The following is a 10,064-nucleotide window of genomic DNA, read 5'->3' on the forward strand; positions in this document are numbered from 1 at the left end:
CCCAGGCCTCTGGTAGAGGACCCCAGCTCAGAGGATGAAAGAGACCACCCGCGGAGGGTGAGAAGGGATTTTTTTTATATAAATAAAACTAAAGAACTTAATCAACAGTTTCTTTTACATTCTTTCTGCATAATGTTGGAATGTTGGTTACATTTCTCTACATTCTCAGAAAAATGTGCGCAATTGTGCTTTTAGGGGTACAGAAGCAGTGAAAACAAGGTTGTGGAAATATAAACATAAGCTTTATCCTTTCACATATCACTCATATTTTCATGGTTTTAATTTTATAGGACTTTTAGTACAGTAGTTTTTAATTGTTTTTATTCATATCTCATTGTATTATGTATACTGTGTATACTGTAATGACAATAAAAGCTTTTTAATTGTAATTTAGCTGCAACAGTTTAAATAATTTTTTTTTACATTTAGATTTACAGTATGTGACAATATTTACATACATTATTTAAAATATAAATTTAGCATTTAGCAAAAATTTGCAAAATGTAAGAAAAGTGAGCTAAATAAAAATAAAATGTTAGTGGAAAATTTCAAGTGAGCTAAATAATAAAAATGTGTTAGTGACATTTTTAACATTTTATGTTACACTTGGCGCCCCGTATTTACCAGTTTTATCCTTTTTAACTTTAAAAGATCTGCACTATCTCTAAGTCTAGTTTTGTCAGGTCAACAACCTAAAACTTTAAAATAGTTATTTAAAAATGATTAGCAGGAGTGAAATGTAACTAAAACATGTACAACCATCACAGCATGTGAAAATGAAAATTAACCCGAACAATCTTGATGAACAATAAAACCTTTTTTCCTGTAGCAAAAGTAAATGAATCCTTCTGATACACGAGCTGAGAGACGGASTGAAAGTATTTGCATGAAGCGATGGCAGCTGTGCAGATAGTCTGACACTAGCTAAGCTCGTGGTGATGCGGTGCTACACATTTCTACATCTTAGCGAGCAATTCCACATTCCCATAGGCCATTAAACTAGCTTGCTTTGGCACTGGGAAATCACGGAATTACAGATTAATTCTTATCTTTATATCCCATACAAGCACGGAATTATACGAGAGACAAATCATTTAGCTGCTGCGCTCACATAAAACAAAGCTATTAGCACTCCGGGTCGGAGAACAATACAGTAGCACAACGACGCAGCCCCAACGTCTCTAATGGGCCAAAAGGAAAAGGAAGATAAGAGSAAGATTATGCCTGGTTTTACATTATGTGCTCTACATTCATTAGTGTATTATTTATRTGTTGGTGCTGGAGTTTGGCCTCCTGGGACCAACGTAAAGCCTTTTAGGTCTTATTTTAGTGGAACAGTTTCGCTCATATTTGTTGGGTTCATTCAGAGGAGAGGATTTGGAGAAATGAAGCCAGCTGGCACGTGGGTGAAACAGCGACTTTCAGTGATGGAGAAGAACAGACAGCTTCAGCGGACCACTGCAGCCTTCACAGTTACGACCTGTCTCCACTTTCAGCACTGTTAGCACTGTTTTGTCGTGTGGCGCATGCAGCCTTCGGCTCCTGGTGGGGAGCGAAGCTGTCCTGCTTGCTTCATTAAGAAGACATCGTGCACACGGAAAGGTGCTGTTTCRGTCCTTGTGGGCTGCAGCATTGGAAGCATGTAGCCTGCAGTACAGCACGGGGGGGCTTCCCACCCTCGCTCCGTGTTGAACAGATGAGGATGTGAGAACTGCTAATGTTCTTTAAATTAAAAAACAGATTTCTCCAGAGATTCTTCCCTGAAACAAGTTAATAAACTCTCAGACTCGTGTGTAGAGAGGTCCCCCAAATGACAGACTTTGGTACTTTGGTCTGGATCTGGACCCAAATGAAGTCTTATCTGGACCCAGATTGGTCAAGTTTCATTAGAATGAATTTATCGTTTTTTAAAATTTATATAGATTTTTTACTTGCACCTATTTTCCTGTATGTATGCTTGTTTTAGGAAGTGCAACTTTCACCCAATTAATGTAATTCATTTTAGGAGGCACAGCTATTCTACATGTTAGGGTAATTTATTTTTTATGGTTATTCATTTGAAATGGTACAAACTGTTTTTATTATATAAATATTGTTATTCAGCTTATGTATAGAACACTTTATCTCACATTTAGTTGTTAATTTTTGATAGTACAGCTTTTTTACTTGGGGAGGGCTTATCGATATCAGTATTGATATTATTGATACCAAGATGAGTACTGGTATTGGATCAAAACTAGCACGATGGTATCGATTATTTTGTTTACACGTTATTTTCCCTACTGACTTTATTTTCACAAATAGTAAAAAAAAATCAGCAGTGCAAAGTCTTCAAATTGTTTGCAGTTCATTGTTAGTCAAGATAKTTTTTGCTGATAATGACATGCTTATATTTATATTTTGTTACATTATTGCTTCTTTATTTTCCATATRTATTATATATTATATTATATATTTTGCACTAATTACCTTTTTCTTAAACAATAACTTGTGTCATAGAATGTAACAGGGGAATTATTTCATTATTTTTTATAATGCTACATTGTTTTATTTAGTTGTAATTTGGTAATACAAAACATTTTTACTTGTCTAACATTTTGTCCTGTGTTTCATCAYAATTGACTAATTAAAGGCAAAATCACATAATTATTCAATTAACATGACAAGTRTTGAATTGGCAATGCTAGCCCTCTATTTATTATTGCATCGATAATAAACATGCCCACACCTTTTTTCCATCCTTTATGGTAATACATTAAGGTAGTGCAGCTTTTCTGGTATTTACAATCATTATCACACCTATACATTACGCTGCAGTTATCATAAAAATGCATGTGGCATCTACACAYAGAAATATTGTTTTTAAAAAAACTAACTTTCAAAGTAAGTATTCAGACTTCCACTGATTTCACTGATGACATCCCATTGTACTGTTTTTTTAGTACTGTTTGTATAATTTAGAGATCCTAGTACCTCAAAGCATAAAAACATATTTTGGTTTTTACTTATGTGATTGAATATTTTGTATTTTATAGATTTTTTTGTTTGTTTCACCAGGTGATTTTTGTAAAAAAAAGGTAACCTTATTTAACATTTAAACACAACCTGTAGTGTTGTTAAGTAATAAATTATAACAGAGTAGCAAATCTTTATCATCTTCCTTCCTCACATTTTATGATCCAGTTCTTTTGACAGATTTCAACAAGAAGAGTTTGACACAAAAAGTTGATTAGATTTAAGTAAAACATCAAAGCTACAGTTGAAGCAGCTACAACAGTAAAATAAAAAATATTTTAAATCAGCGGCACAATAATTGGGTAGGGACTACTTAAACTGCTCTAAGCTACATTTGACCAAAAACCGCTCTCTTCCTTTAGACTTTTATGATTTGGAGAGGCACCTTCACTGGATTATTTTTTTACATTATTAGTTGTTCCAGCTGTGACCCTCTGACCACAGCACAGGTTGGCGTTTTTGAAGCGGTGACGGCGCAGCAGTGAATTTACCTGAGAAGGAGACGTGGCCATCTCCATCTTCTCTTGACTCTTCTCTTTAGCGAGCCGTGCTGCTTCTTTGTACTCTGCAAACTTCTCTGCAAACTGGAGAGAAAGAAGACGAACATCAGTGTGGAGTTTAAASCCTGCAGTGTGCAGCACGGAGGCAGGAGGGAAAACACTGCTGCCAGTCAGGGGCGGCAACAAGGGGGGGCCAGGAAAGCTGTTCATTTGGCCAGTTTTCTTTCTTTTTATTCATTATTTTTCTTGAGCTACAGTATTTAAGCTTAGTAAAACCTTGTAAACATAAAAAAGAATTTAAACATAAACACGCATTTTATAAATTTTTTTTTATAAAATTTAGTCCCCCTGAATAAAAACGACTAATCTAAAACCATTGTCCTTGTTAGGATGCAGGTCTAAGGAGGTTTAGGGCATAATATTTCTTTTATAAATATACATTTAGGAGAGGATGAGCTTCAGTAAGCTGTGCAGGAATGACGTTTTTATCAATAACTTGTAAGAAAGTCTTCAAAAAATTGGATTTCTGAATAGCATAGAAAACCAAGTTCAGTTCTCTGTTTAAAAAAGGTATTCTTCAGCTCTAAAAACACCATCTYATTTCTTAGAAACACTGTCTGCGAGGCCATTGGCAGTTTGCATYGCTCATCATAACACAGAACCTTTTACTGGGTCCAGAACTGAGTCAAGCCTCCTGAAAATGACATCATTGAAGCAGGGAACATGACCTCACTTATAGGCGTGTAACCAGATAATCCCTCAGAACAACTAAATTACAATAAAAATGATTTGATCACACATTAGTCGGAGGAATATTCTAAATATCTCAAGCACAAATATGTAAATGAAATTTAAGAATCAATATGAATATGTTTTCCTTCAAAGTAATAAAAAACAACCCAAAAGTAAGAAAATTAGTGTTTGGTAGATTAAAGCTTTGTTGTAACAATGCTTTTGGCAACAAATCCTGTACCATTCACTCAAAAAAAAAACAGATGTCATGTATTAAATAAAAAATATTTACACATTTATTTAAGTAAATGTAAAGTAAATGTGTTACCTTTATTTATTTCAGCTGAGTGGAACCAGTTGACATTTTTATAAATTAAATCCACTACATCTGTTTTTTGAGTGTTGGAAAGCCTGTTATTTTTCTTCTAAATGCACTCAAAAAACAGATGTGTTGGATTTACTTAAACAAATTACGTCAACCGATTCCACACAACTTGTAAAGTAATGTACGTACGTAATTTCCATGAGGGAACCCTCCCAAAAGGGATCAGTAAAGTTTTATCTATCTAATCTAATCTAATCTAATCTAATCTAATCTAATCTAATCTAATCTAATCTAATCTAATCTAATGTAAAAACTGCTTTACATTTACTCAACTCAGTTGAGTGGAACCAGWTGACGTCATTTGTTTAAGTAAATTAAACACATCTGTTTATGAGTGCGGGGCCACATTTGTAAGGAACATGCATTTGTACAGGACAAGCAGTAGAGCTGAACATGTGGGTTGMGTTKCGCACATAAGATTTCTGGAGACCACTGTTAAAAACCAGGACATCTAAAATTCCCAATAACTTCAACAAACCCACCACGGCCTCCACTGATCACCATTTCCTCACAGTAATGTCTGACTCTTACATTGTGCTTCCCTGTAATCAGAGGTTTCTGGGACTGAAGTTGATCTGCAGAGTTATTTTAGTCAAAGCACATCCAGTCAGCCTGAAGTGGTAACCTCAGCTGAGAGGCTCTGAGCAAATATAAACACACACAGCCCCGCGGTTTCCTGATGGCTGAGGTTGACGCTGCTCTCCCAGTTCTACAGAGTAATTTAGTACAGTGCTGCAGAGGGCTGAGAGCTGAGGAAATCTAATTGATGACTCCTCAGGAGCCGGTCTTGTGTCTGCCATTAGAGGAGCTGCATGCAAAAAGTAACTCAATTTCATTTCACTTCACTGCAATATAATAGTTCTGCTAAATGCAGCCGAAGTGCTTCATTAGTGTTCGGTTATCTGAGAGGCCAACCCGGTTGTTCAAACCTTTAGCCAAAGTTTGTTAAACTGCATATTAACCCTGTCATTGCCGACATAAAAAGCTGATGTTTTATGTTTCACATAAATTAAAAATGTAATAAAGTTTAAGAGACACTCTTCACTCTCTTCAAAATAAAAATACAGAAACTGGAGAATTTTGAGGTTTGTTCTAACTTGCACCAGGCGCAAACTAGCCTGGCCCTTGCCTTCCTACGCAGCTGCGCTCAATTGTAGTTTCCCTTCACTGCTCCTTCACACTCCTCTGTACAAAGCAAAGAGAAGGACAAGGGTCTGGTTTTTACTAGGCTAGGCGCAAACTAAAACAAAGACGATTGTTTTATCCTCCTCACTGTTTTTTTTTTTCACACTTTCATAGTGCGCAGGAGCTTACACAACCATTTCCACAAGTTAGTGCCTATTACTAATCGAAATGCTCAGACGGATGAGAGAAAAAGAACCGTTTTTTAAATTTCCAATATAAAGTGAGTGATTTCAAGGAGTTTAATGCATGTGTTGAAATACAATCCCTGATTTTACACATTGTGAATTCAAATGTCATTTACAGTAATCAACAGAAAATAACTGAATTAACCCAATTCTATAGGTGAGATGAGACATTATTACGTCATATACACATAGAAACATAATTTTATGCACACAGAGGATCTGAGAAACGTTTGACAAAAACAGCAGGGAAGAGAGCTGACCTCTCTCTGGGATTTGGATAGTTTCAAAGTGGAGCTTTTGTGTTTACCTTGGCCAGGTGGTGCTCTGTGGAGAATCCCAGCCCGTAGACGGTGTTCGCTCGACTGTCAGCCCACTGGCCAAACTTCTGCGAGGTTTTTGTGAACGTCATGTTGGGACTGATGGTGCTGTTGATTATTGCCTGCAAGAAAAGAGAAATCAGCTCGTTTAAAGAGTGTGAAGTGATCTTTATTCACATATACAAAAAAGTGCGTGTGCAAGAGAGAGGTGTTAAAATGCATGTGATGACTCGCTGATCAGATCAAAAATCAGAGCTGAAGGTGAAAATAATAAAAAATCCAAATGTGTTTCTGCAATGATTAAAACCTCTGATTAAATCAGTTCTGCAATTTGATTTTCWCTCGTCTGTCAGCAGATTATCAACATTTGAATATTCAGCTGATGATTTAAGGTTTTCACAAAGCAAATGCTTGACAATAATGTAATAACTTTTTATTATCTTTTGATGTACYTTTAAAAATCTGGTTTATTATCTGTAAGAATACAATCATGAAGCAACAACTCTATCTCAGTATATGCTGTTTGAAAAACACCTATTATACATCCAACAGAAAATTAATGAAAATTAATGAACACCAACAGATTAATTAGTAAATATCTGTAACAATTTACAACTTTAATAAACGGAGGTGTTAGCTGGAGTTGTGGAGAGCTGAATGTGCTAAAATGGTTTGGTTGATGTTGAGACAAAAACAGACACTTGAATAAATCTTTGACTTAAGCTTACGAATCGCGTAAAATTCATCTGACTTTGAGAAATGAGTCTAATAAAGAGCACATTACTGCRTGATTAAATGAACAGTTGTGTCGAGGATTACATTTTCCTGTTGGTATCAGTAGCTACACGAGCTTTAATAAAGGATGACTGAGAGTCAGTCTGTTCATTCTACAATTCATCATTATGAGAAGACAGCAACGAGCACAACAACAAAAACACAACCAAAATAAAAAACAGCAATACAAAAAAATGGGAAAAACAGACATTTAATTACACCCAAAAGCCCAAAAAATTTAAAAAGAAAAATAAGTTAAAAAGAAAAACAGCAAAACGTGAAAAAAGACAAATCACCAAAACAACAATGAACAAAAAGTGACTTTAAAATAATGACATTTCATAAAACACCAAAAAAACACTAAATAAAATGTTTTTAAATGCTCAAATGAGCTCAACAAATGAAACACAAAGGAAGTAGAAGAAAACCACAGAATGTTTTTTTCTGAAATGCTGTGAAAAATTGGTGTGATTTTTCTCTTTCACTTTCAAATTTTTAAAAATGTTGCCAGATTTTTAGATAACCCTGACCACAAACCCTAAGGCTAACCTCACAGGTGGGTCAGGTTTTACCTGACCCAAAAACTAACCTAAACTCAGTTCACACCTTGGTCCTAAACCCAACCCCCACACCCAAAATCAGCCTCTGAAGTTGTGGGGCCCAGGCTTTGGGCCCCACAAGGAGCACCCGGACCCCACGAGGCTGCATTTTCCTTAAAACTGGGCCCCACGATGTAGGAAAAACAAGGACACACACACACACATCTGTAACACTGCTACTTCCACACTCTCTCGTGGCACACTACTTCTTCCTTCAGCCACACACATTGTTTTCCTTATTTTCTTTTCTTTCTCATTTATTTATTTATTTATTTATTTATTTATTTATTTATTTATTTATTTATTTATTTAAATCCAGTCTTCAGTCTTCCCTTCACTCATGTCATACAGTTTCCTCGATGACACCGAGCCCTCCAGGAACGCCCCTCTGAGATCTTTAATAAGGACACGCATCATGTTGTATGAAGATGACAATACAACAYGAGCCGTCTTTGGACGAGTCGGAGCTCTTTTATCATGTGTCTGCACGTTCAACTTCAGTGCAGACTTTATTAAAGGGGGAGGCTGTGGCTGAGTGGTTAGGGAAGTCATCTTCCAGTGCAAGGGTTTGTGGTTCAATTCCATTATTCAGTTATGTCAAAGTGTCAGGTAAAATACTGAACCGCTGCCTCTGATGGGTCTCATCATTGTATGAATTTGATGTAAAACACTGACCAGTCTCCACAGAAGGATTTATGTAGATTAGATTTGTGGAGATTTAGAGTGCTGTGTGAATGTAAGTGAATGAGTAAATGAGGGCACAGATTGTGTTGTAAAGCACTTTGAGTATCCTGGTTGGATAGAAAGGTGCTATAGAAGCACAGTCCATTTACCATTTAAAGATCACAGCAGTGGGGAGGTGATTACATTCGATAAAATAATCATGAAACGTATCCTGCTCAAACCATCTTTGAGGTATTGTTTAGACCTGAGCCCACCTTGGTGCCGTCCAGGCTGATGATGCGGTAGACATTGCGCGTGCTGTCGTAGAAGTAGGAGACGGTGACGGCGTGCTTGCTGGCGGGCAGCCAGTTCTTCTTGGTGTTGGGGTCGATCTGGAAGACGTGGGCCCGCGTGCTGTAGATGGGCTGCTCCCTGAAGGGGACAAAGAAGAAGTGGTGAACCTCTTTGTGCCGCAGCACCAGCGTCTCGCCAAACCCGCCGGCGCCYGAGCCAGCGCCGCCCACGGGGGTGTCGGAGCGCCCTGGCAACCTGATCACCAAGTCCTCCATGGCTGCACGGCAGGAAGTGGTCCCTGAAGGTCACCAAATGTGCCCCTGCACAACTACATACTGTARCCTGTTTAAAAGCTGAACAAACTCTTCTTCTGGTGCATTTCCTCTTGAGGTGAAAGCAGCAACACACACGCTCCCTGCATGTAACTCTGCTCAGATAAGGGAATGCCTGCAGCTCTGAGCGAGGGTCACTCAGGGGTACACAGGAGGGGGATCGAAGGCTAAATATAGACAGTCACTGTAAACTAYTGTAGACACAGCCCACAGAGCTGCAGTTTCCACACTTCATTACACAAACCCTAACACCAATGCACCGGGATTAAACCAGCTGTGCTTATGTGTGTTTTACCATAAAAACTTTGTTCTGGGTCGAGCTGACCCTTGACGCCATCTTTGACACTTTACACTCCACCTTCATCCATCCATCCTACCTCCCTTCATAGTTTGTTCTCACAGTGCCCTCATATTTTGCTGCATCGTTGGGGTTTCTGGGGTAATTTACACACACATACACACACATACACACACACACAGCTCAGGGTGCTGAGGGAGATATTCTGGGCTGGCAGAGCTGGCAGAACACGAGATAGAGAAGTGCTTACACTGCACTGTGGGGGTGATGGGAGGGGACATCAAAGGCTCGCTGTATAAATGAATATTAAAATTCAACAGAACCCCCTTTCCTCCCTCAAGTGTGTGATTAGCCCAGACTTGGGGAGAAAGTTTTTTTTTTTTTTCAAAAAAAGAAAAGAAATAAGCACAAAGACAGGGAGACAGAGTGGTGTGTCAGACGGGATGAGAAGGAGAATGACGGGGAGTATATAGAAAGTCAGAGCAAGTGGATCTGCAATGATTAATGCTGCTCCACAAAGCTGCTGTGAGCGAATTATCATAATCATCGACAGCAGTGTGAGTGGCGATACGGTGAGTCATTTCGACTCTCTCCCTGATCTGTGCAGTAGCCGCTTCATGGCTACTGGCAATGGTTTGTGTGTGTTATTTTTTATTATTTATTGCATAATGTTGAGTGAGCTGTGGCAAATTCTGCTGTTCTTCATGCTTGATTTTGTGTGTGTGTGTGTGTGTGTGTGTGTGTGTGTGTGTGTGTGTGTGTGTGTGTGTGTGTGTGTGTGTGTG

At 38.0% G+C, this 10,064-nt stretch overlaps 1 protein-coding gene across 4 annotated transcripts in view; it reads right to left on the bottom strand.

The window, feature by feature from the left end:
- homer1b (homer scaffold protein 1b) overlaps positions 1–10,064 on the bottom strand; it is a 25,892-nt gene that overhangs the window by 9,472 nt on the left and 6,356 nt on the right. The window contains exons 2-4 of one of the 4 annotated variants that reach the window (XM_014008425.1): positions 8,631–8,787; positions 6,310–6,441; positions 3,507–3,599 (exon numbers count right to left, since the gene is read on the bottom strand). In XM_014008425.1, coding sequence (XP_013863879.1) covers positions 3,507–3,599; positions 6,310–6,441; positions 8,631–8,787 — 382 coding nt within the window. Of the gene's footprint in view, positions 1–3,506; positions 3,600–6,309; positions 6,442–8,630; positions 9,149–10,064 lie in introns of those variants that run through there. The other 3 variants (XM_014008423.1, XM_014008424.1, XM_014008426.1) reach the window with 3 other exon arrangements.

Source organism: Austrofundulus limnaeus, unplaced genomic scaffold, assembly GCF_001266775.1.
Source record: "Austrofundulus limnaeus strain Quisiro unplaced genomic scaffold, Austrofundulus_limnaeus-1.0 Scaffold49, whole genome shotgun sequence".
NCBI classification, from domain to species: domain Eukaryota; kingdom Metazoa; phylum Chordata; class Actinopteri; order Cyprinodontiformes; family Rivulidae; genus Austrofundulus; species Austrofundulus limnaeus.